At 35.2% G+C, this 26,995-nt stretch overlaps 2 protein-coding genes across 5 annotated transcripts in view; one reads left to right on the top strand and one right to left on the bottom strand.

Annotated features, from left to right (window-relative positions):
* mus301 (mutagen-sensitive 301) overlaps positions 1-26,995 on the top strand; it is a 178,741-nt gene that overhangs the window by 126,491 nt on the left and 25,255 nt on the right. The gene's annotated exons all lie outside the window — the stretch shown is intronic.
* Positions 171-26,087, bottom strand: LOC145740244 (uncharacterized). 4 transcript variants are annotated; one of them, XM_081995649.1, is made up of 26 exons: positions 25,973-25,991; positions 25,733-25,915; positions 23,256-23,443; positions 23,006-23,202; positions 22,770-22,950; positions 21,897-22,719; positions 21,231-21,809; positions 18,557-18,766; positions 18,407-18,499; positions 18,078-18,188; positions 17,885-18,013; positions 17,660-17,830; positions 17,406-17,528; positions 17,125-17,348; positions 16,915-17,056; positions 14,104-15,001; positions 6,157-6,339; positions 5,905-6,100; positions 5,693-5,846; positions 5,520-5,641; positions 4,733-4,931; positions 4,527-4,651; positions 4,257-4,389; positions 1,800-1,971; positions 1,426-1,719; positions 171-847 (listed from the first exon to the last, which is right to left on the bottom strand). In XM_081995649.1, exons 2-26 carry the CDS (start codon positions 25,875-25,877, stop codon positions 688-690), a joined length of 5,952 nt encoding a protein of 1,983 aa, XP_081851775.1. In that variant the 5' UTR covers positions 25,878-25,915; positions 25,973-25,991; the 3' UTR covers positions 171-687. The 4 variants fall into 4 exon arrangements, with proteins under 4 accessions (XP_081851775.1, XP_081851776.1, XP_081851777.1 ...); XM_081995650.1 differs by having other exon boundaries at positions 5,520-5,635; positions 25,733-26,087; XM_081995651.1 differs by lacking the exons at positions 4,527-4,651; positions 4,733-4,931 and having other exon boundaries at positions 25,733-26,087.

The raw sequence follows: 26,995 nt of genomic DNA, 5'->3' as shown, positions 1-26,995 counted from the left end.
AACAGCCGCTCAAAACAAGCATTTTGACAAACAATTTATTACTTTCAAATCCAGAATGAAAATTTACTAATCAAAAAAAAAGAAAAAACTTTAAAGCAAAGACAAAATAATAATGCAACAAAATTATGGCACGTTTGGAGTGCTAGTAGAGAAGGATGGAAATTAAAAACTTTCTACAAAAAGACACAATAGTGTTTAATGTGATAATTTCCATATACACATTATTACAAACTTGATTCTAATTAAATCAAGTCGACAATATAATCACCACCGCGGGCCACTACTAATCATACCCGTTGATAGTCACTTGATACTATATAGAAAGTAATCGCTGATAAATAAAATAAAAAGTTTACGAATTTCAAAAATTATAAATTGCACTTTGTAAGCAACCAAACCCAATAATAAAACGGTTTCAAAAATGCATCAGACGATTAAACTATTTTTATATACAGTTTACATTCAGTTTAGTCGATACATCAAAACTTAGGTTTAACCTAAACCTAGATCGGATCTATAAATATATACATTTGTACAAAGTCCTATATCGTTACTGTAAAAAATTTAATATATCCTGTACAATTTCAATAGTCTAGTTCAGACAAAACAATAAATTAAAGTTCAGAGAAAGTATAAAGAAAAAAAATGCGCGTTTAGGCAAATCTACTTAGACCGTTTACCTGTCGACTATGAGTCCAAGTCGTCCTCTCTTTGGCTGGAAAAATACGAAGCTAATCCGGCAAACTCACCGCCCGATTCGTCTTCTCTTCTCGTTTCAGGTGGGGGAATTAAAGGTACTTCCGGTTGGTAAGCAGGCGGAAACGCTGTTGTGCCTTCCGGTGGCAAACTGAATGAAAAAAGTCTTTTGTGAGATTAAGTAGGCCGCTATGTGCCATGAGTCGATCATATTTTCTTCTGTTTAACAGCGGCACAATGTTGGTTGTTTGTCCGGCAAAGAATTTCAATCAGCTGTTTAGTTTGTAGGTTGTTTAGTAAAGGTTATAGAGAAAATGGCATTACCAACCAGAAATAAGTTTCACATAAATGATTCTCTAAAGCTCATTAACCGACTCTATTGGCGTTTCAAGTTAAGATAGCAGCGCCAGTTGAACTAAAATCGGGTAACCCGTTCCTAATCTAACATTATAAATAATATGACACTGTCACTTCATATTTATGCTAAATTCCGAACCAAAATTAACGTAAACAAACTGATCACCAGAAGGAGTATCTCTTATCTTGAAACGCCAGTAGCTGTTGAGCTTATTGCGATTCCAATACATGTAAGCCAAAAGAACCTAAACCATGTGATTCGGCTAAACCATCCCTTCGGCCAAGTAAGTGTAATAATGATTTGATTAACCAAATTTTATAATTTTTTTTATCGGCAATGTTTGAATATTTTTAGAGAGAACAAACACTCACCCGTCGAAAGAGTCTATGATTGGTTCTGCGGGCGGCGGAGGAGGATATCCATCGAAAAATCCTTCGGGAGGCGGTGCCGGATGGGCGCCGCCGTCAGGAGGATGGGTGTACGGTGGAGGAGCTCCACCCGCCGACGTTACAGGCGGAGGGTAGTTTGGAATCGGAGCCGGAGCACCATTACTCGTCACTGGTGGCGATGGGTAGGGCTGAGCCGGAGGCGGATTACCCGGGGGCGGATAAGGTGATGTACTTGGTGGTGGTCCGTATGGTGGTACGTGACCGATTGGTGGATACCTACCGATGTTTGCATAACATAAAGTCAATTCAAAAACACTACTAATAATAGAAATGCTTTTCATGAGAAGATCGTTTACCTTTGATTAGCCGGTGTTCCAGAAGAAGCTCCTTCCGGTAAATTTACGCCGCCACCAGAAGGTGACGGGTCCATCCGATGAGCTTGATGATGTCCGTAGGGCAAAGAAGCGGAAGCTCCTGGAGGGCCTGCTTGATAGTTGTAAGGAATCTGGGGAGCTCCAGGGGGAGCACCTATGAAAATAGAAAAAAAAATACTGTCACGGACTAAAAATGCAAGAATAAAAATAGTATTTATTAACAACAAATATGTCACTTATTTACTGGACTTTCTATAATTTTGGAACCTTATGGCTTTAAAATGTAGAAAGTTTTATGTATTTCTAAGATTTATCTATTATTTCTTCAAACAACCTCTTAATACTTTCTAAATAAATGTAGATTTTAAGAGTGGTTTAAATGATGGTATCCTGTAATTACTATACCAGATATACAGGGTGGTCCAGTTTTAAATATCAATAATTCACCAATCCATAGCCAATTAAAAAATAAGTTGACATTCATTATGTCATTTTCCTGAAAAGTGCTTCTTAAGGAAAATACAGTCCTTCAAATTTCTGTTTAAAAAATCGTTTTTTTTGTCATAACTGTCAGACATATTGATCAAATTTGGAACAATCACTTTATTACACGTTATTACGGTCAAAGACCCAAAACTAACCTAACCCAACTTAAAAACTGTCTTGGAAACGGAAAATTCACTTAAGAAGTTTAAAAAATATTATTGTAGCCAGTTTTCATAATTTCCAGACAAACTAAACAGCTTTAGTTTTGAAAATTGACTTTTCATGCAAATCCAGAGACTTTAATACTGAAAATTGACTTGTAGACATAAAAACTAAGTACTTTTTCAAGAATTTGTTACTACAAATTCATATATTTAAACCTTAAAAATTTGACTTGAACCCCAAAATGTGACTGAACTAATGAAAAGTGACATCAGAAGCTTAAAATTTGCATTTGAAGTAAGTTTTCTTAATTTGAAGACAAATTTCAATATTTTAGTCTTGAAAATAGTCTTAGATGCAGGACATTGACATTAGATTTATGAAAATTGTCTTGAAAACGAACTTTTCGTGCTTTTTACTTTGCTTTTCATTTTCTTCGAATTCTGAACTATTTTTAGTGCTTCAGAACTGCTTTCAGTTTGGAAAATCGAGTTCCAAGACTATCTTCACCAAGTTATTGACATAGCAAACTTAAAAAACAATTTTTACATTCTTCATAGACTTAAAATGGCATTCCAAGCTTTGTCACTATTAAATCGACTTCTAGACACCTCAGTGCTAAAAATTCGGGTATTTCTTAATAAACTAGACTGTTTTTAGTGTTTTAAGGCTGTTTTCAGTGCCTCAAATCGAGTTTCAAGACTATCTTTACAAAGTTTTTGACTTGATCAGGCCTAAAAGCCAGTGTGTCCACTCACCATAGTCTTGAAAATGTTATTTCAAGCTTCTTCACTATTAAATTGACTTCTACACTCATAGGTGCAATAAATTGTAGCATCTCTAAGAAATTCAGACTGTTTTTAGTGCTTTTTAAAACTGAAAAATCGAGTTTAAGACTATTTCCAAAAGTCAAGTTTCTTCAGTAATAAAAGTATAAGTAATTTTTATAGAAATAAAATGTCCGAAAATTTAATTTACTTCTAGACTTGTTGTCCAGTCCAGAAAATTGAGTTGTACACCAATTAAAGTCTTGAAAATATACTTTTGGACTCTCTTTAGTCCTAGTAAAGTCAGTTCTAGCATTAAAAGTCAACTTTTAAATTATTTTTAGTACTAAAAAATGAGTTTCATGCACAATACAATCTTTGTCTTGATTTCCGGACTTTTTTTAGTTCTTGAATGCCAGTTTCAGACACTCAACCAGGATGGCAGTCTGAGAAAGCGAATCATAAGACCATTCCTAGTAGTAAAAAAGTTTTTAGACTATTCAGTACAAATTTGGACTTTCACAAGTCTTGAATGTTCAGTTTTAAACTATAAAACGATTTTTTAAATTGAAATTTGGAGGACTGTATCTTCCTTAGGAAACGTTTTTCAGAAAAATAACATAATGCAAGTCAACTTATTTTGTGGTGAATGTTCAATGGTGAATTATTGACACTTAAAACTGGACCACCCTGTATACCATAAAAAATATAACCGCAAATATTGCTGCACTGCAATACCAGAAACTGATAAGGTTACAAAGTATCTAACACTAAATACGATTCAAATCGTTAGTTGTACAGCGATTCAATATACAGTAAATTATGTTGCTAAATCATTACAACTATCGTAATGTATCAAAATTGTAACTCGCCAACATTAAACTATTCTGACTGATTTTGAAAATTAACTAAATCACAACTCTGTAAATTTATGATGATTTTGAAGATCTTCCACGTAAATAAAGCTTATTACACTTGAAAAAAACATGAGTTTGTGCAATTAAAATAAAATGTTAAGGCTTACCAGGCATATTATAAATAGGAACATCACCGGGTTGGCTTTTCAAGTTAGGATCTTCCTGTTCGTCCTCGCGCATTGTAGCAAACTGTCTAGGCCGTATTCGTCCTACCGGCTGTATCGACAGACCAGGTTTTGTCTGAAAATCAACAAACCATCGTTTTCTTGAAGATCTATGTTATTGCTTAATTTGTTAGTTTTGACCGCGTTTTAAAATCTCGATTTATTGGAACGGTATTTAAATTTCTTTGGCCCAATATTTGCACAAAAATTTACCTGTAACATTCGCGTAATGACAGACGGAGTGGGCTGCGATTGGGAGAACGGTTGAGGAGGGGCGGCAATTTCGATGGCGGGCTGCTGCCCGGGCACCGCATTATTCGAATTCTTTTTGCCTGGTCCTAAATCGGTCAAGCAATAACAATTTTACAGAAAGACAGTCAATCGCGTATTGGACAACAGAATTAAATAATTTTTTTTACCCCGTCCTCGTCGTTTTCTCGGGGAATCCTGAAGAGACGGGTCTTTGGAATCAGTGCCCAAATCGTCGAAAAGAGGAAGCGCGATTCCAGGCGGTTCTGACAAATCGTCATTTTCGATATCGTTACGAATTAATGCGGTCACGTTGCTGACGATCGGTTCGTGTAAGATGCTCGGTTTGCGAGGCCTTTTTCCGACATTCTGAATCAATTTTGTTACTGTCAAAACTATGCAATTAAGGGCCAAATTGAAAAAAGAAACAAAAATAAATTCTGTATGACAGCTATACCGAAATAACTGTTAAAGTTACAATAAACAGATAGTCACGGCAATTTAAATCAGTTAATTGTCAGAACCGATTTTAATTAAACAATCACAATCAATCTATAGAAACAGTAGTTAGACATTACTAAACTAAATGCTAAACTTTGGTAACATATTTTCCTCTTCCTACCATCAAAAAATTGTATGGACAAAAATTGCCAAAATATGCAGCTTATAGAACAATAGTTGTTTGATGGTTCAATTATTACTTTAAACTGAGAACTACTCTTTGTTAGAAAACGGACCATAAATTTCGAAATCCGAACGTCGAAAAAGTTAGGGTTAAAGATTGTTGAAAGCTTATTTGTACGCGTTTAACTTTAAAATCACTAAAAAAAATACGGAAAATGATCTGATCCAAGGACAAAAAATACGGAATTATTTTTATATACAGGTAAAGGATGCAACACCACTTTGCAAACAAAAGATCGAATTTCAAAATTTAGACAACAAAATATCAATTACCTCGCCAATGTATTGCGCATTTTGCGGCCATATTTGTCCAGGATTAACCGCGACGCCGTCTACCACATGATTGCTAGCCGGTTCAGGATTGAAAGAATTTTCAGGTACACCTGGAACTGGACCTATTTTTCGTCAATACACTTTTCAGGCTCTGTGATATGCCTACTACTCACCTTGTACTTGACTTTGAGGTCCTTTTTTAGGACCGCCGAGCGGTTTTTTGATATAAATTTTGGGTACTATAAGGGACCGTTTCACTCGACGCTCCTCTTCTGACTGATCTTCGTCTTCATCCACATCTTCCTCAAACTTTTCTTCATCTTCACCCTAATAATTGTTAAAAATGAAACAAGTTTGCCATTATATTGCCCTCTTTACTACCAACCTCCTCTTCTTCATTGGCAACAAAATCTTCATCATCCTCGTCGCTCTCAATTTTTCTAGGATTTTTCTTGGGAGCCACGTCTTCCTCGCTGTCCGTGCCTAAAGTATCTACATAGGTGGTTTTTTTCCCTCTGGTCCTTCGACCCCTACCGAGATTCGTGTCGTCTTCACTCGACGTCAATCCTCCAAATTGTATCCTAACAACACCACCATACTACTCCAAAAACGTTTTACGTAAAAATAAAGAAATTACCTTCCGCGCGACTTTTTATCACCGCCCCCACCTTGGTTTTTTTTCTTTTTCTTTTTACTTCGCAATTTTTTACGGTACGTGGATAGATCGGACTCGTCCGATTCGTCAGACTCCGCCCATCTTTTCTTTCTTTTCTTAGGAGCGTCGTCGTCGGTCTCGTCGTTAATGAAATCGTCATCAAACCTAAAATTCCAAATAAGAAACAAGACTAAAATTCCTGTAAAGGTAATCTGTAAAGAAAAAACAAAGATTATACAGGGTGTCACAGAATAACTCACACTCCTATTTTTCAGACATAATAAAGAGCACTGAAACATAGTCTGTTCAGTGACTTGCGTCACAATCACCAGGAAAAAACGTGTGTCGGTGATTAAATGTGTTATTGATTGATTGTCAAAATGATTGTTATAAGTTATAAGCCAGGCTACAATAAATTATATAAAGTATGACCAACCAATCAAAGTTTATATACCAACAATTAAATAAACAAGGTTTAGAACACTTGTAGAAGCCTATGGCACTTGTTAGAAGGCTAGGAAGGTTTAAGACACTTGTAGAGGCCCCTGACACTTTTTAGAAGGTTCTCAATAGCGTTTAGAAGTTTATGGAACTTTTAAAATGATGCTATAGCCCTCCGGCAATTTAAAACAGTTCTGGAAAGGTTTAGGACACTTGTAGAGGCCTTTGGCACTTTTTAATAGGTTCTCAATAGCAATTAAAGATCTATGGAACATACCGTGATAGAACTTTCAAAATGGTCCTAGAGGCCTCTGATAATTTAATAATAATAATAATAATAATAATAGCTTTATTGTTCAACGATACACAATTAAAGAACAATCATAGTACACGTGTGATAACGTGCACTACAAGGAAAAAGACAGATGCGTAGGTTGCATAGCTTTTTCCAAAAGCGTGCGAAAAACAGATTTTGACAAACTGAAAATATCAATTTCCAAGCTAAAACTATTGTAAACATTACACATACTATATAGCGGAGATTGAACAGCCACAGTAGTTCTAGCGTAAACCGTATAAAACAACTCTTTATTTCGAATATTTACTGACCTGGGAACTCGAATACTAATTAACTTTAAAAATTCAATATTATCAATTTCATTATTCAGTAAACCGTATAAATGCATTGTAGTTGAAATCCAACGTCTATTTTGTAAACTTATAGTCTTATAAACATTCTGCAGAAATTCCCGTTGGTGCCATGTGTAATCTCCCGTAATTCTAAAGTGTTTACATTTTAAATACCTGCTTTGAACCGACTCAAGAGAGTATACGTATTTTTCATATATGGGATTCCAAATAACACAAGCGTATTCTAATTTGCTTCTAACAAGTGTCATATAAAGAAAGTCTAAAACATCTGTAGTATCGAACATTTTTGAATTTCTGACAACAAAACCTAACAGTTTTGAAGCTCTATTAATTACATTAAAAATGTGTACAAAAAATGATAATTTACAATCAAACGTAACTCCCAGATCACAAATTTCAGTTACTCTATTCAAATCGTTGGTTACAATTCTGTAGTCAAATACCATAGGAGAGCGAGCATTCGAGAACGAGAGCACAGCACACTTGGATATATTAAAGTTTAAATCATTTATTCTACACCAATCCGACAACAAATCCAAGTCCTTCTGCAAGAGAGTGCAATCATAAAGAGAATCAACCCTCCTATATATTTTAAGGTCATCAGCGTATAATAAGATTTCCGAGTTTTGTACAGATGCAATAATGTCATTAAAATAAATTAAAAACAATAAAGGACCCAAATTACTACCCTGAGGTACGCCGGATGTACTAAAAAAAGGTTTAGATTGAAAATTATTTACACTAACATACAATTCCCTATTTAACAAATAACTAGATAACAGGTTGACCAAACCATCTGACAGGCCATACATTTGAAGTTTTCTTGATAACTTGTGCTGATTAAGTCTATCAAACGCCTTGGTCAGATCTGTGTATATGCTATCAACTTGGGACCTATTAGAAATACAATCAGATATATATTGAGTCATACAGCACAAGTTAGTCACAGTTGATCGTTTAGGAAGAAAACCATGTTGTTTTACAGACAATGCGCCCTCTACATGTTTCAAAATACAATCATATAGTAGAGATTCAAAAATCTTTGCTGGAAAACATAGAATTGAAATTGCCCTATAATTATTGATTAGACCCCTATCACCAGACTTAAATACTGGACACACTCTTGATCTTTTCCAAATGGCAGGAAATATTCCAGACTGCAAACTAAGATTGAAGATAACCAATAGTGGCTTCACCAACTCAGAGATACAACCCCTAAATATAAATCCGGGAATATTATCAGGACCCTTCGAGTTTGACCTAATCTTCCGAGCAACTCCCAAAATATCACTCTCATTAAAAGATGTAATATTGAGGGTTTGGTTGACAAAATACTTATTCTGATAAAAATCATCAAACTCGGTAGTGACTACATCTGTATTAGAGTATACTGACTCAAAGTATCTGGCAAATGCGTCAGAAATTGATTGTCCGTTTCTTAACGGCTGATTATCTAGAAACATCATGTTAGGTACTGATGAATTGCCTTTTTTGGAATTTATAAAACTCCAAAAAAGTTTGGGATTACTTTTGATATTCTTTTCACATTCACAAATATACTGAGCGTAGGATGATTTAACCAAGGTTGCAACTGTATCTCTGATGGAGTCAAATTTAATCTTGTACTTAAGTTTGCCATATTTCTTAAATAGATTTTTATAGTGAAGTTTATTCTTCAATGCAGATATAATTTCTTTATTGTACCATTTCGGATATCTATTTGAATATATTGTTTTTGGCACTGACTGGTCTATAATATTCCAAATTATCCTATAGAAGTGCGCAGTGTAAGAGTTTATGTCATTTTTAAAAGAACTTAAGATAGACCAATCTACGTTTTTCATCAGATTATACAAAAGCAAATAGTCACCTTTTGCAAAATTATATTGTTCAACTCTGTTAAGAACACAGTCACCAGCAGCAGTGGACATAGCATATTTAATTTGAAGAGCAGGATGATGTACATCCTCACTTACTAGTGGATTAATACTTTTAGTAACTGTGCACTCAATGGACGAGAGCACCAAGTCCAAAACGACGTCAGAGACATTTCTAATTGTGTTGTACTGTATCAACTGCATATAAGACATGAATTCGAAAGTTAGTTGCACAACATTAGAATTACAGTTATTGTTACAAAATTGAGGGATATTGAAATCACCTACTAGAATGGTAATTTGGTCTGAATATAAAGCGAATGACTCAATATAAGAGAAACATTCCTCATAAGTCCGAACATCTGAGGAAGGGGGAATGTATACAGAGATTATAACTATGCTTTTGGCACATGCTAACACCTTAACACATTTAATTTCAAACGAATTGTTGGTATATCCTGGATTCAAGTCAAATGAAAGAAAGCGTTTACAAACAGCAATCAGTACCCCACCACCCCTAATTTTGTCAACCGATGATCGATCGCACCTGTACACTAAAAATACATCGTTAAACAGCTCAGCACTGTATATATCCGAATGTAACCAAGTTTCAGTTAACACTATTAAGCCACTGTCAGATGTGAGTACATTCTCAAAAAAGGTTGCGGTTTTTGTTCTGAGTCCACGTACATTCTGATAGTAGACACTCAAGCTGCTTCCAATATCATTCAATCCAACTCCACCGGAGAGTCTTGAAGAATCTGCCCCGGAGGAGGTTGACTTCGGTGAACCCCCGTCAAAAAAGTCTTTTTGCCGGGTATGAATCTTCTAACGAGAACACCCTGGGGCCAAAACTCCGCAGCAAGCAAACTACTTCCAATGTCAAAATCAGAATCGATTTTAAAAGAGCTGTACCAGTCACTTCTAGCGTTAAGTTTTTCAACCGCAAATGGTTTGGATGGAAATGCCTGATTTAGGTATCCTTTAATGTCATTTTCAGATACCGTTGGAGAAAGGCGAAAAACATGGATGCTAAGCTTAGGAGGATTAGGTCGAATCGCAGCTTGTATAGCCGATGCTACAAGCTCCGAAGTAATCAATTTCTTTCCTTCTATTGCCCGACGATTTGGTTGGGTACGAATGGAATTTGGTTTTTTGTTATTAAAAGTGTGTCGGTCAGGTTCAATGGGGCCACCTGTTAAATTTTGTGTTTTTTTTAGGTTTCCCTTATCAGAGACGATATCTGCTTTATCGGGCACTGAATTGGTATCAACACCTTGCAAAAACTTGTTGTTGTTGTACGAGACAGCTGCAACTGTATCTTTAAGTTCTTTGATGATGTTTGCTTGTTTTTGAATTACCTCACTCTGCTCTTTGATAAGCTTATTGGACAGGTCAATTTTCAACTCGAGTCTTTCTATGACTGTTCCAACCACTTTCCGAATAGACTCAACAAATGCAGGGCTGCCGAGTAATGTTTCGAGCAAGCCTGTCAAATCAGAGGAATCGCTACGGGTACGAGTTCCCCGGCTCATGATTATAACGTATGAATTTAAAATTTAGCGTAAAACTAAATGTCACGAAATTCGCAATGTACTCACTATTCGCGATAAGATTAAGACGCCCAAATACGATAAACTGTACTCGACCGGATCTCGACGAGAACTGATTTAAAACAACTCTGGGAGGGTTTAAGACACTTATTGTCCATAGTCTTTGGCACATTGAAAACGATCCTAGAAGCCTCTGGCAATTTAAAACAACTGTGGTTTAAGACACTTGTAGAGGCACCTGACACTTTTTAGAAGGTTCTCAATAGCGTTCAGAAGTTTATGAAACTTTTAAAATGATGCTAGAGCCCTCCGGCAATTTAAAACAGTTCTGGAAAGATTTAGGACACTTGTAGAGGCCTTTGGCACTTTTTAATAGGTTCTCAATAGTATTTAAAGATCTATGGAACATACCGTGATGAAACTTTCAAAATGGTGCTAGAGCCCTCCGGCAATTTAAAACAGTTCTGTAAAGGTTTAGGACACTTGTAGAGGCCTTTAGCACTTTTTAATAGGTTTTCAATAGCAATTAAAGATCTATGGAACATACCGTGATAGAACTTTCAAAATGATCCTAGAGACCTCTGATAATTTAAAACAACTCTGGGAGGGTTTAAGACACTTTTTGTTCATAGTCTTTGGCACATTGAAAACGATCCTAGAAGCCTCTGGCAATTTAAAACAACTGTGGTTTAAGACACTTGTAGAGGCCCCTGACACTTTTTAGAAGGTTCTCAATAGCGTTTAGAAGTTTATGGAACTTTTAAAATGATGCTAGAGCCCTCCGGCAATTTAAAACCGTTCTAGAAAGGTTTAGGACACTTGTAGAGGCCTTTGGCACTTTTTAATAGGTTCTCAATAGCAATTAAAGATCTATGGAACATACCGTGATAGAACTTTCAAAATGGCCCTAGAGGCCTCTGACAATTTAAAACAACTCTGGGAGGGTTTAAGACACTTTTTGTCCATAGTCTTTGGCACATTGAAAACGATCCTAGAAGCCTCTGGCAATTTAAAACAATTGTGGGAAGGTTTAAGACACTTGTAGAGGTCCCTGACACTTTTTAGAAGGTTCTCAATAGCGTTTAGAAGTTTATGGAACTTTTAAAATGATGCTAGAGCCCTCCGGCAATTTAAAACAGTTCTGGAAAGGTTTAGGACACTTGTAGAGGCCTTTGGCACTTTTTAATAGGTTCTCAATAGCTTTTAAAGATCTATGGAACATACCGTGATGGAACTTTCAAAATGGTCCTAGAGGCCTCTGACAATTTAAAACAACTCTGGGAGGGTTTAAGACACTTTTTGTCAATAGTCTTTGGCACATTGAAAACGATCCTAGAAGTCTCTGGCAATTTAAAACAACTGTGGGAAGGTTTAAGACACTTGTAGAGGCCCCTGACACTTTTTAGAAGGTTCTCAATAGCATTTAGAGGTTTATGGAACTTTTAAAATGATGCTAGAGCCCTCCGGCAATTTAAAACAGTTCTGGAAAGGTTTAGGACACTTGTAGAGGCTCCTGGCACTTTTTAATAGGTTCTCAATAGCTTTTACAGATCTATGGAACATACCGTGATAGAACTTTCAAAATGGTCCTAGAGGCCTCTGACAATTTAAAACAACCCTGGGAGGGTTTAAGACACTTTTTGTCCATAGTCTTTGGCACATTGAAAACGATCCTAGAAGCTTCTGGCAATTTAAAACAATTGTGGGAAGGTTTAAGACACTTGTAGAGGCCCCGGACACTTTTTAGAAGGTTCTCAATAGCGTTTAGAAGTTTATGGAACTTTTGAAATGATGCTAGAGCCCTCCGGCAATTTAAAACAGTTCTGGAAAGGTTTAGGACACTTGTAGAGGCCTTTGGCACTTTTTAATAGGTTTTCAATAGCAATTAAAGATCTATGGAACATACCGTGATAGAACTTTCAAAATGATCCTAGAGGCCTCTGATAATTTAAAACAACTCTGGGAGGGTTTAAGACACTTTTTGTTCATAGTCTTTGGCACATTGAAAACGATCCTAGAAGCCTCTGGCAATTTAAAACAACTGTGGTTTAAGACACTTGTAGAGGCCCCTGACACTTTTTAGAAGGTTCTCAATAGCGTTTAGAAGTTTATGGAACTTTTAAAATGATGCTAGAGCCCTCCGGCAATTTAAAACAGTTCTGGAAAGGTTTAGGACACTTGTAGAGGCTCCTGGCACTTTTTAATAGGTTCTCAATAGCTTTTACAGATCTATGGAACATACCGTGATAGAACTTTCAAAATGGTCCTAGAGGCCTCTGACAATTTAAAACAACCCTGGGAGGGTTTAAGACACTTTTTGTCCATAGTCTTTGGCACATTGAAAACGATCCTAGAAGCTTCTGGCAATTTAAAACAATTGTGGGAAGGTTTAAGACACTTGTAGAGGCCCCGGACACTTTTTAGAAGGTTCTCAATAGCGTTTAGAAGTTTATGGAACTTTTAAAATGATGCTAGAGCCCTCCGGCAATTTAAAACAGTTCTGGAAAGGTTTAGGACACTTGTAGAGGCTCCTGGCACTTTTTAATAGGTTCTCAATAGCTTTTACAGATCTATGGAACATACCGTGATAGAACTTTCAAAATGGTCCTAGAGGCCTCTGACAATTTAAAACAACCCTGGGAGGGTTTAAGACACTTTTTGTCCATAGTCTTTGGCACATTGAAAACGATCCTAGAAGCTTCTGGCAATTTAAAACAATTGTGGGAAGGTTTAAGACACTTGTAGAGGCCCCGGACACTTTTTAGAAGGTTCTCAATAGCGTTTAGAAGTTTATGGAACTTTTGAAATGATGCTAGAGCCCTCCGGCAATTTAAAACAGTTCTGGAAAGGTTTAGGACACTTGTAGAGGCCGTTGGCACTTTATAATAGGTTCTCAATAGCTTTTAAAGATCTATGGAACATACCGTGATAAAACTTTCAAAATGGTCCTAGAGGCCTCTGATAATTTAAAACAACTCTGGGAGGGTTTAAGACACTTTTTGTCCATAGTCTTTAGCACATTGAAAACGATCCTAGAAGCCTCTGGCAATTTAAAACAACTGTGGGAAGGTTTAAGACACTTGTAGAGGCTCCTGGCACTTTTTAATAGGTTCTCAATAGCTTTTAAAGATCTATGGAACATACCGTGATGGAACTTTCAAAATGGTTCTAGAGGCCTTTACCACTTCTTAGACGAGAAAAAAATAATTGATAAAAACGTCAAAATAATCTGACGTTAACTGACGAAAACAAATTGCACATTACTGTAATTTTTAAAACTTTTTATTTAGTCTAATGGTCATTAAGTAGTTTTTTATGTAAACCAAAATTTTTGATTAAATATTTTTTTTTTAAATAAAAGACCAACTAACCAGATAAATCAAGTATTACTGACAATTATCACTTACCGTTGTGTTCGGGCCCTAGTTGACCTTCGCACTGGCGCGTTTTTACCCCGTTTGCGTCGACGATAATCACTATCGCTTCCAGACGAAGCGTCTTCATCCTCATCCAGTTCGTCGTCCTCATCGTCTTCCTCCAATTCACTGGTTGACCCTTTAAAATCCTCGTCCGAAATGTCCTCCTCCTCACTGTCAAAGTCCAAACTGTTCAACTTTCGATGTTTTTTCCTCAACATTTTTTTAAGACGCGCCGTCGTAGGCCGTTCCCCGTTATCCTCAGCCACCGCCTCCTGTTCCTCGCCATCTTTCGGTTTGGGTTCCGGTTCCAAGCCTTTAACAATAGTCTGGATGTCTTTGCCTCGTCCCAGATTCCCTGCCGTGTCCTCCACTTTCACCTCATCTTCCCCGATCGCATCTTTGATCATCTCGTCGTACTCGTTGAACTTGTAACTCTTCGTTTGTCGACGCTGCCTCAATTGGTAAATCGGTTCGTCACTATAGCTGTCAGATTCAGTCTCTTCCGATTCTGATGAACTTTCGCTCGCCTCGTTCGTCGATCTTCGTCGTTTCTTTTTTCGGCTGCGTTCAGACGGTTCTTTGTTAGGAAGGACGTTGTTTAGGCTGATCCCGACGTAAGCCAACCGTTCTTTACGTCGGTTTTCGATCTCTTTCTTGTTCAGTTTTTTGTCGTATTCGACCAGTTTGGCTTGCAACCGCTCCAAGAGAATGATATGCTCGCATGGGGGACAAAACCAGTCACCTTCAGGAATACCCAAGAGGGGCGGACGCAAACATGAGCAATGCCAGCCGTTGTCGCATTTATCGCACAAAAGAATCCATTCGGGGTGATCTTTTTTCTGACACTTTTGGCAAGGAAAGTCGTCTACTTCTTCCGCATCTGACTCTAGAAAAGACAATAAGAAATAATGGTGATTTAGCTTTAAAATTCATTTTTCCACACACAGTTTGAAAAGCTTCTCCCTTCCGTTTTTATACTAGAGAAGTGAATAAAAGAACAAGTCAATTAGTCAATATTTTGATTCTAAACCCGACCATACACGTTTTTATGTGTAATGTATTAATACAGACATTAATAAATTGTGTGTAAATATTGAAAAATCAAAGTTTTGCAATTTTGGCAAAAGTCATAGTCTAAAAAACGTAAATTTTGAGGATCTATAAATATAGTTATTGACACCAGAAAAAATGATCATACCAACCATATTAAATACTTAGGAATAACATTTGATTCTCAACTTAACTTTTACGCACATGCCGATTATGTTACTCGAAAATTCGCAAAAAAAAGTAAGTTTTATTGCAAGAATAGGACATCAGTTATCACTCGCTACAAAATTGTTATTGTATAACACGATAGCTGCTCCTCATCTCGAATTATGCTCCTCCATACTGTATAACTTGCCAGCGTTTAAAATTGACCAGATCCAGAAAATCCAAAACCGAGCAATGAGAACTATTCTGAAATGTAACCGTTATACTCCGATCGAAACTATGCTCAATGCTTTAAACTTTTGGTCTGTAAAGCAAAAAATTGATTTTAGTGTGTATGTGTTTGTATTTAAAATAAAAAATAATTTGTTGCCCTCATATGTTTGTGATAGGATTAAGGTTTTTAAAGATGTACATAATTATGGCATAAGAAATTGTTCAAATTTTGTACTGATGGAAAAATGTCGTTCTAGTCAAATGTTGAATTCTGTGTTCTATAAGGGATTGTATAAATTCAACATGTTGCCACAAAAAATTAGGGACTGTGATCAACTGTGTAGTTTTAAGATAATGATCAGAAGACATATTTTAGAGCAGTGTAGTGTTTAGTGACGGTTTTACTTATAAATGTATTTTTTCGATCTGTGTTTTGTATAAGTAATTTTTTTTGCATTGTATACTTTTTAAGTTGTTTATTGGATAGCTTTTATGCTAAATAAATACATATTATAATAGAGACCTATATATATATCTATACAGGGTGTCCGGAAAATACGTGTACAATGTTTGACGACAGACTCCTGACGTTAAAATATGTCGATCTAAGCCGACTTAGTTATATCCAAAATTGTCTCGTTTAGCCGGTAGAGGGCGTCAAAAATTTGTAAAAATATTGGGTACAATTTCATTTCTTAAAGAGTATTGATAAGTGTATTCAGCAAGATGGCGGTCATTTTACACATTTGCTTAAGTAATGTTTTTGGTTTACTTAGTTTCTTACAATAAATAATTTCAACTTTATTATACCTACTTTGATGTATGCAGGTAATTGTAAATTTTTTTTTTCTGGCGAAACAGCTCATCCACCGGGAAATATTAAAGAGGTAAAATAGCTTCAAAATACTTCCGGTCACTCGACAAAAATATCTGGGTTGTCATAACGCCGTTCATATAAAAAATGAGGAGAAATGTTGACGTATTATATCACTTTTATAACACTTCCACTTATTTACAGCCGGTGACTATACTACTAGAAAACGTCATTTTATAGTATTAGTCTACATACTAAAATTCATTAAAATCCATTAGCAGGTTTTCACGTAATTTAGTAAAAAACCAATATTTTTACAAATTTTTGACGCCCTCTACCGGCTAAACGAGACAATTTTGGATATAACTAAGTCGGCTTAGATCGACATATTTTGACGTCAGGAGTCTGTCGTCAAACGTTGTACACGTATTTTCCGGACACCCTGTATAATAGAAAGACCTGTGAAACTGGTGGGAATTTTTTTTTGACAAACTAGCAAAAAATAGCATCAATGATGCAATCAAGATGACAAGATTTTTAGATTGCATGTTTCTTACCTTTTCTAGCCGTTCTCGCTCGTTTGATCGGCTGCCACTCATCGTCGTCATCATCTTCCTGGCTTTCCGGCGAAAATTCGTGATCCGATTTTAATGGCCCCAAATCCAAATCATCGTCATCTTCAATTTCGTCGTCCTCTTCCTTTATGGGAGTATTAAATAACCAACAATTAGTACTTCTTTTGGCACAAATATTAACACACTACTAACTTCCTCGACACCATCTTCGCTATCCTCGCTACTGGACTGCCAAGGTCGGTGCTCGTTGAAGATCTGACTGGCCGGTTTCTCTCTTCGTTTTTTCTTCTTTTTCTTACCCTTTTTCGAAGTGTCAGTTTCCGTATCACCGTCCTCGCTTTGCTTTTCCCGCTTTCGTTTGTCCGGCTTGTCATCATCTTCTTCCGGCTTCTCGTGTTTTTTCGGCTTTTTTGATACTACAGAATGTTTCTATTATTTTTAACAATCACACTTAACCAACTCTGTTAACTTACTTTCCTGATATTGAGCTTGGTTTAACCTTATCCCTGCTTGTTCTTTAATTTTTAGTTGAGCAATCCTACGCGATTGCCGCAACTGTCTAGGAGAATCCTCTATTTGCAGGCCCAGTAACATTCCTGAATAATTAACAATAAATCCATTATTTTATGGAAATGATTGTACAAATTCAATAACTTAGACAAATCAATATTTGTTATTCAACATTGGCAACATTGTAAAAATGTAATATAACTATGAATACACTTACTACTGTATTTAGCATTTTTCTTCTTTACGGCAGTATTTTTGGATTCAGCCTCACCATTCTCCGCAGCTTTTTCATCTTCAGATCCTTTCTTTTTGGTGAAACGACCCGGTTTTTTCTCTTTGGTGGCTGATCCTTCTTCCTCGCTTTCTTTACTGTCGCTACTAGCGTTTCCTTATAAAAATTCGATGTAAAACGTAAGTATTATTGAAATCCAGTGACATTTACCATGCAACTTTTCTATTCGTTGTTCAACGCTACGTCTTAGGGCGGTATCCACTTGGCGGCGTCCTTTTAACTTCATCCGCTTCCCTGGACCATCTTCCGATTCGTTCTTTTGTACTTCCTCTTCATACCCTGTGTAGAAATTGAACACGAGTTATTTATCACTGCTCAACAACTTTCTATTCAGTACTGGTACCTCGTTTCCTGGACGTTGCAGGTGAAGGGGTTGAAATGGGAGATTCTTTAGAGTCTACAGATAGAGACACAACCGTCGTTTCCTCAGAAGGTAAAGCAGGATTAGACTCATCTAGAAGCAACTTGTTTTTATGATACAACTTAAAACTACTAAATGAAGAAATTGAGAATTTTAGAACAACTTATTAAAGTACACAATATCGATAAAAATCCTTTCTCTGTTTGAAATTGGTTTTACGAAAATGTTTACTTGTAATTACTAATTTGGATGTTTATTTTGGAAAAAAACACATCCAACTTATTTCACTTACAAGTTAATTATAAACGTACCCGACACTACGATAGGATCATCTTCAGGCGCTCCACAAGCTGGCGATTCTACCGAAATGGGCGAATTGCTTATAGATGATTGAGCGCTGCTACCTGAATTTTCGTTTCAAACTTAGTTATTTCAGTAGTGATACTTAAAAATCACTTTACCTTTACTTTTCCCCTTTAATTTCTTAGCATTTTTCTTTCTTTTGGTTTCTACTAAATCAGTTTTGATGGGCTTGTCATCGATTGAAGGAGGTTTTTCGACTGGGTTGTTCTCAGAATCAGCGACTTTATTAGTGGCTTCATCGTCCACAATTGCAGGTTCCGGAGAAATGGCGTTAGTGTCGGTGTCGTTCGTGTTTGAAGGCGATTTTTCTGTATTTAATTAGAAACCGTTAATAAAAATTATTGGTTTCTTATATCAATTTAGAATTTTTAGTGTTTTTTATTTGAAAATGATTATGTCCTAGTGTAGAATTGTTCAAAAAGGCTTAAGCACTTAACAGAAACACACACAGGTTGACAAAATTTGGAAAACCATAATTTGTTCGCTTTTATGGAGCGTGATAACAATTGCGGCCTGTATAAATTTGCAACTGACAATAACTGATCAAAAAACAAAAGTTTCAATGTCAACTATCCTTTTCCAAGCCTTCTTCATTGATTTCCTTTTCAATCTTTATTATTTATGCATTCCTCCCTTTTTAATAAAAATAGTTGCAATTATTGATCTAATTACACATTGGATTAAAGGAATGAAACAGCAGTTCTACTGCTTAGTAAAAAAATGGGATCCTACTAAATGTGCTTTATACAGGGTGGTCCAGTTTTAAGTGTCAATAATTCACCATTTGATAGCTAATCAAAAAATAAATTGACTTGCATTATGTCATTTTTCTGAAAAAGGTTTCCTAAGGAAGATACAGGCCTCCAAATTTCAATTTAAAAAATCGTTTTATAGTTTAAAACTGAACATCCAAGACTTGTGAAAGTCCAAATTTGTACTGAATAGTCTAAAAACTTTTTTACTACTAGGAATGGTCTTATGATTCGCTTTCTCAGACTGCCATCCTGGTTGAGTGTCTGAAACTGGCATTCAAGAACTAAAAAAAGTCCGGAAATCAAGACAAAGATTGTATTGTATGTGAAACTCACTTTTTACTACTAAAAATAATTAAAAAGTTGACTTTTAATGCTAGAACTGACTTTACTAGGACTAAAGAGAGTCCAAAAGTATATTTTCAAGACTTTAATTAGTGTACAACTCAATTTTCTGGACTGGACAACAAGTCTAGAAGTAAATTAAATTTTCGGGCTATTTTATTTCTAAAAATTAGTTCTCAAGACTATTATTGTAGCATTTGGTACCAACATTTTTTAATTTTATTACTGAAGAAACTTGACTTTTGGAAATAGTCTTAAACTCGATTTTTCAGTCTTAAAAAGCACTAAAAACAGTCTGAATTTCTTAGAGATGCTACAATTTGTTGCACCTATGAGTGTAGAAGTCAATGTAATAGTGAAGAAGCTTGAAATAACCTTTTCAAGACTATGGTCAGTGGACAAACTGGCTTTTAGGCCTGATAAGTCAAAAACTTTGTAAAGATAGTCTTGAAACTCGATTTGAGGCACTGAAAACAGCCTTAAAACGCTAAAAACAGTCTAGTTTATTAAGAAATACCCGAATTTTTAGCACTGAGATGTCTAGAAGTCGATTTAATAGGGACAAAGCTTGGAATGCTATTTTAAGTCTATGAAGAATGTAAAAATTGTTTTTTGAGTTTGCTATGTCAATAACTTGGTGAAGATAGTCTTGAAACTCAATTTTCCAAGCTGAAAGCAGTTTTGAAGCACTAAAAATAGTCCAGAATTCGAAGAAAATTAAAAGCAAAGTAAAAACCACGAAAAGTTCGTTTTCAAGACAATTTTCATGAATCTAATGTCAATGTCCTGCATCTAAGACTATTTTCAAGACTAAAATATTGAAATTTGTCTTCAAATTATGAAAACTTACTTCAAATGCAAATTTTAAGCTTCTGATGTCACTTTTCATTAGTTCAGTCACATTTTGGGGTTCAAGTCAATTTTTAAGGTTTAAATGTATGAATTTGTAGTAACAAATTCTTGAAAAAGTAGTTTTTATGTCTACAAGTCAATTTTTAGTATTAAAGTCTTTCGATTTGCATGAAAACTGGTTACAAACACAATTTTTAAGTTTCTGAAATGTTTATCTTTTCTAATTCAATTTTCAAAACTAAAGTTTTTTAGTTTGTCTGGAAACTATGAAAACTGGCTACAATAATATTTTTTAAACTTCTTAAGTGAATTTTCCGTTTCCAAGACAATTTTTGAGTTGGGTTGGGTTAGTTTTGGGTCTTTGACCGTAATAACGTGTAATAAAGTGCTTGTTCCAAATTTGATCAATATTGCTCCAACGGTCTGACACTTATGACAAAAAAAAAACGATTTTTTAAACAGAAATTTGAAAGACTCTATTTTCCTTAAGAAGCACTTTTCAGGAAAATGACATAATGGATGTCAACTTATTTTTTAATTGGCTATGAATTGGTGAATTATTGACATTTAAAACTGGACCACCCTGTATAAAGGCAGTAAACAAATACGTTCTCGTAATTAGTACCAACTTTGTAAACTAAAGATAAATTTAACGGTAAACACTAATAAATTGATTGACGTTTACAGGATATTTATACTTATCTTAAGTGTTAACTGGGCCCAATAATTTTGAAACTTAATAATCAAAAAGAATGAAAAAAAAAATTAAAACTGTTTTTATAAAGTTTGAGTACAATCCTGAGTGAAACAAAAAAAAACTTGCCTTCAGCAGGATTTACTGACAAGGAATCTTGATCCTTAGCGTCATCTTCAGTCCCATTAGTAGCTGCAGGCAAAACTTCATCTTCAGTCGCTTCAGTAACAACCACCTGACTGTCACTCTCTTTTTCGGCACACTTTACATCCCCGTTGGCCTCAATATTTTCACTAGTTGCCGCTTCAACCTCCACTACAGAAGGCTTTTCGTCGTCATCCTTTTTACCGCACACGTATGCCGTTTTCTTCACGCATTTCGTCTCGTCGACAGGTTTTTTCTCGTCACTATCTTTTTCTAGTGGTTTCTGTTCGCCATCCAATTTTTCTACGTGGTTCTCAGTAGGTTTCGTGTCCTTGGGATTATTGTCAACTTCAGTCTTTTCTACTGAATTGCTATCCGATTTTGAGTTGCCTTTTGTTTCTTCTTCCTTTTCCGACTGGTTTCCTGTTAAACAGTCGCTGCCACTACCGTTACCGAAAAAATACATCACATCCTCTTCAATTACTTCGCTAACTATACAACTTTCATTGTCTGCTCCAGATCCTTCGCCTTCAACATTTATTACTGGTTCCTCTATGGCTTCGCCTAGAAATTCGGACCAAAAACTTATGTAAAGCGACATAAATACAATATGTTAGAAATGTTAAACAAAAAAACAAGTCAAATTTTTACCTATAATTGGTTCTTTTGACTCCTCAGGGATCGCATTGTCGGGGGGTTTACTTTTCGTCCTTTGAAGGATTTCGTCATCATCTTCCCTTGCCCGTTTTCGCCCTAATTGCTTCTCATTATCTTCTTTTATGTTTTCTTCAGTTTCACTCTTTTCTTCTTTTGTTGTCTTTTCCACTATCTCAATGTTTGTTTTTAACACTTCTTCAGTACTGATTTTTTCTTCTTTTGTTGAATTTTGCACTGTGTCCTCTTTTAGAACTTCTTCAGTTTTTGCTTCTTTTGTTGACTCACTGTTCTCGTTTAGCACTTCTTCATCAACTTCTTTACTTTTGCTATTTTCTTCTTTTGTTGACTCTTGTGTTATCTCATTATCCTCTTTTAGCACTTCTTCCTCAACTTCTTCAGGGCTGCTATTTTGTTCTTTTATTCGCTTTTCTGCGGTTTCATTACTCTCATTGTCTTTTTTTAACAGTTCTCCTGTTAATACTTCCTCAGTTTTGCTCTGTTCTTGTGTTGACTTTTTAACGTCCTCCTTTAATAGTTCTTCAGTTTTGCTATTTTCTTCTCTTGCCGCCTTTTGAGGCACCTCATTGACTTCTTCTTGTTCAACTTCACTTTTGTCCTCTTTTCTCTTTTCTAGCTGTGCTTCAATAATATCATTATCTACCTTCTCCTGCTCAATATCCTCAACTTTTTCTATTGTTTCCTCTTTAACTTTTTCCTGTTCCTCAACTTTCCTCTCAGCTTCTGTTTCCATTTTCTCAATATTCACTTTCTCCAGTGTGACTTTTACTACTAATTCAGGTTTTGGTATTACCGGATCCTAGTTATTGATACATTAAAACTTTGAAACTACTGAAAACTTCTAATTACCTTCTCTAAATTAGAATCCTCATCTTCGGACGTTTTTTTCGAGTCAGTGTCTTGCTGCCCGGTGTCTAGTATTGGTTTTTCTGACAAGCTGTTACTGTCTTCGTTTCCGGCCGAATCTGAACTTACTTTAACATCATTTTCGCTTAAATTGGCAATCAGTGAAACCAAACCGTTGCGATCTCTGTAAAATCCAAATGGATATTTAAAAGTAACTTTCACTCATCTACTGATAATACTTTGCCACTAGAGTCCATTTTTCATCATCTAAATCCTCCTTGTAGACCCGAATTTGATAATTCTCGTCATTCTGAATCCAGTAAGCGTGTCCGAATTTGTCACGACCGAGAGGTTGAGACCTCAGCTCTTGCGAAGTTAATTTGTTAACTTCCGCTTTGAACTTTGTGTTAAAATCAAACTGTGCTTCAACTAACTCCTAAATTAAAAATAACTTGTTGTATAATAAGCCCAGAGAAAACAAGTACTTACCTTGAGAGCTCTAATTTTCGAGGAGAGTTTAGCATTTTTATAGCCAAACCTTTCGAATTCCCAGGCGTCTAGGTTAGAAAATGTGTGGCAAAATTTTATGAGAAACCTCTCCCATTTCTCAGGAGGTGATGCAGTTCGTTTTATTTTCCTTAGCAACTTTATGTGTAAATCTATTAAGTAGGGTGAAACTGAAACAAGGGAAATTATTATTATTTGAATAGGCAAGTAGTAATAATTGATAATTCAGAGATATACTGAAATAACTCTGAAAATTAAGCCACTTAAATTGCTAACAGGTGTCCTACCAAACTTGCAACACAGAGAATAAAATTGCTAACCTGCAATATGCTAGATTGCTAGACTTGTTTGATCTTGATGTAGAAGACCTTCAAAGAGAGTTAGTGTTTTTACAGTCAGTGGTTTTACATAGCATAAACTTGCATACAAAGTAACACAGACCCTGAATTCCAGAGCCATTTTGTATTTTAGATACTTTACCTCAAAACAAATCTAATAAATTTTCCTTAAAAATTGTGGTATTGTTGGCTACTAGACTACAATAATATTTCCAAATGTGCAGATAACTATAATGCAATTTAATTACACAGTTTTTTGTATTTTACTCTTGTCACTTTTGATTTGTGGTTCCAGCTTTTGTAACTTAGCAATAGTTTAATTTAATAAAGTTATTAATACCTATAATTTACTATTTTTCTGTGAAATAAACAGTTACAAATCCAAAAAAATATTTGTGTGCAAATGGGGCTAAAAGTGTCATCTTCATAAATGTTTGCTATTTCATAAACTTTATTCTGCATTTCAATGGTAATAGTAGAACATTTTCAATTGTATAGATATAGTAGAGATTTTTACATAATGTTACATATTCATTACATAAGCTTAATCAAAGTACTAAGCAGGTACTTTTGCCAATAAATACTGTTTTTAGATTTACTTTGTATGAATTTGAAAGATTTTTAATGAAGCAAAACATGTATGGCAAGACTCACAGTACTAAAATGGAAATATTGAAAGGATAGACATAGACAAAGTCAGATGACAGATGATGACTACATTAATGCAAATAAAGATAGAATATCTTGACAACATATTTTGCAATACCAACTATAATTTCCTGCATTTAATAATAAAAGGAAAGATTGAGGAAAAATCTGGTGTTGACCAAAGGAAGTCAACAAAACATTTTAAGTGAATAAATATAATCATTATTCTGTGACTCAAACAAATCTCTTTAATAATACTTCACAACTCATATAATATATTATATACTACATAAAGTATCTACACACTTGAAAATCAGTTAGACCCTGCAGACCTTACAAATAAATTATCATTTATAGATACACTTAATCATATACATAATACAATTACAAACATATCCATTTAAAGCAGCAAAGAGCTACAGAAATTGTTTGTTGAGTCAGATATGCAAATCAGTTTAGCTGAGCACTAAAAAAAAGTAAATAGCTAAACACACATCTTTCACTCTCTCTGGAAGTATGTAGGGGTACTATGTAACTTGATAAATATAACATAGGTAGATAGAGAGAAACATAACTATAAACAGAGATTTAAACAAGGCAGATTTATAGTAGGACATGCAAGTCAAAGTGAAGAAAGAAATTTCTTTTCTATTACATAGTTCCTCTGCTGGTGCTCTGAAATTTGAATGTATTCAGTTTTGTACATACCTGTGGTAATTATTTATTAAAAGCTTAATAGATCTGATATGTACTAAACTCAGTACCTACTTAGTAAAAGTAAACTTATATAGGTACTTACCTATACTCTATAGTACTGGTATGTGGATGTTGACTCTGAGAACTATGATGTTTTGTTGGGAATTTATGTGTTTAATACCAATTTCAGTTTGAGTGTGCTATAATGTGCTACTTTTCTAACTTGTTGTGCATTTAAATAAAAATGAGTCAATCAAATATAGGTACATATAAAATTATTGAATTTGTAGGTATTATACAAAATACACATGTATAACTCAATTATAATAGGCCAAGTGTATATAAAATAAACAAAATCATCATACTTTTGACTGTATTTCTTAAACTTACTTATTTTAATGTGTATTTTGCTATAGGATTTCAATTTGATTTTTTACAATAAGATTTATAATAATGCTATTTGAATTGTTAGTTATACCTATTAGGTAATGCTACAAGATTCTTTTGACAGGTTTTATTGATTATGGTACCAGATGAAAGGACTTACAAAATACACAAACTTTTGATGAGTGATAATTGAGCCATTATAGCAAGTTTTCTACTCATGATAATGACCTTAACCAACATATTATTTAAGTTGAAATCAATCTACAACTAGTTAGGAAAAGGGGAGTGCTCCAACACACTAACTAATAAAATTAAAGCAACAATACATTGTTGTTTAGGTAAACTATCAATCCAACTTGTTTGTTTATGTTATTAACATTAGGTACCAACCTTCATCAGGATTCTCTAGCATGCACTGTAGCTCGTAAAAGTCGACATCCGTAATGCCGACCAGTTGTCCGAATTTCTCAAAAAACGCACAAATAACGGCAAAATTGGGGTCCTCTTCACAAGAAGCTTCTGATTCAGACGCCATTGCAATTAATGCACTTTCAATTCGGGCACTGTTAACATCTAAAACCGCCTATTGATATTACGATTGTGCGATAATTCGTCCCAAACATTACTAACTACGGTGAGGCCGTTTTAAATTCGGAAATTAAAAAGATTTTTCTAAAAAAATGTTTAATGTTATTCTTTTACAATAATCAACATTTTTGTTAGAAAAATCAAGCCGTATTGACAGCTGATCGAATGACAACTCATGATTCTGACAGTGATATCTGATCTGTCAAGTGTCAAATTCAATTGACGATTTATTGTATGCTTCGAGCAAAAGAAAGAAAGCAGAAAGAATTTTATTTATTGGTTTCAAGTTTCAATTCATACTTGGACGCTTCGAACTTCGACGACGAAGCTAACGACTTCGACGTTAGTAAATAAACTGACGGACTACAGATTATTTGACAGTTTATTTTTCAGTTTACAATATAAATTTGGTTAGAGATTTTTATAATTTCTATTCCATTCATTGAATGTTTGCTGAATTTTACGGAAAATGGATTTTGTCGATGAGTCGATGACTATTCTATAATATAGCTGCAAGTAAGCCAAGTGAAAACGAGAAAAATAAACCAGAAAAGATCGGATACTTGACAAATGACAATTCGAAAACCTACGAATGGGTGAAACAGGCAGCCGACGATGCAAGCAAGTGAGTTTGACGTTTTGAAAATGCATTCGTATTGCTTAGCGATTAGTTGCAACCTGTAGCGCTCTCTTTCTCACACGCGCTTATTAACTGAACGCAATTCTGACACAAACGTGACCTTCTCGATCTCGACGTTTAACGAGTTGTGTGCGTTGTTGCCAGATTGCTAGTTGACCGTTTCCTGTTTTTGTTGTTGATGACTTGACTAAAACTGTTTACAGAGAGAGACAAAAAACACCTCAATATTGACTGATATTGTTATTCAAAATTCTCTGTTAAAAAACTGCGTCAACTTCTATATAAGAAGTAAATAAAAACAAAATGTATGTAAAGTTCGGGTTTTAATGAAAAAACTAAACATCTGGCAACGTGGCGCGTTAAACGTCAATGACGTGCATCGGCCGATATACCGGTATTGCCGTCTACTGTATTTGCTATCTCCC

Source organism: Ips typographus, linkage group LG1 (assembly GCF_016097725.1).
Source record: "Ips typographus isolate SLU linkage group LG1, UJ_Ityp_2.0, whole genome shotgun sequence".
NCBI classification, from domain to species: domain Eukaryota; kingdom Metazoa; phylum Arthropoda; class Insecta; order Coleoptera; family Curculionidae; genus Ips; species Ips typographus.
The sequence above is the reverse complement of the archived record's forward strand: the minus strand, read 5'-3'. Positions and strand labels throughout refer to the sequence as shown.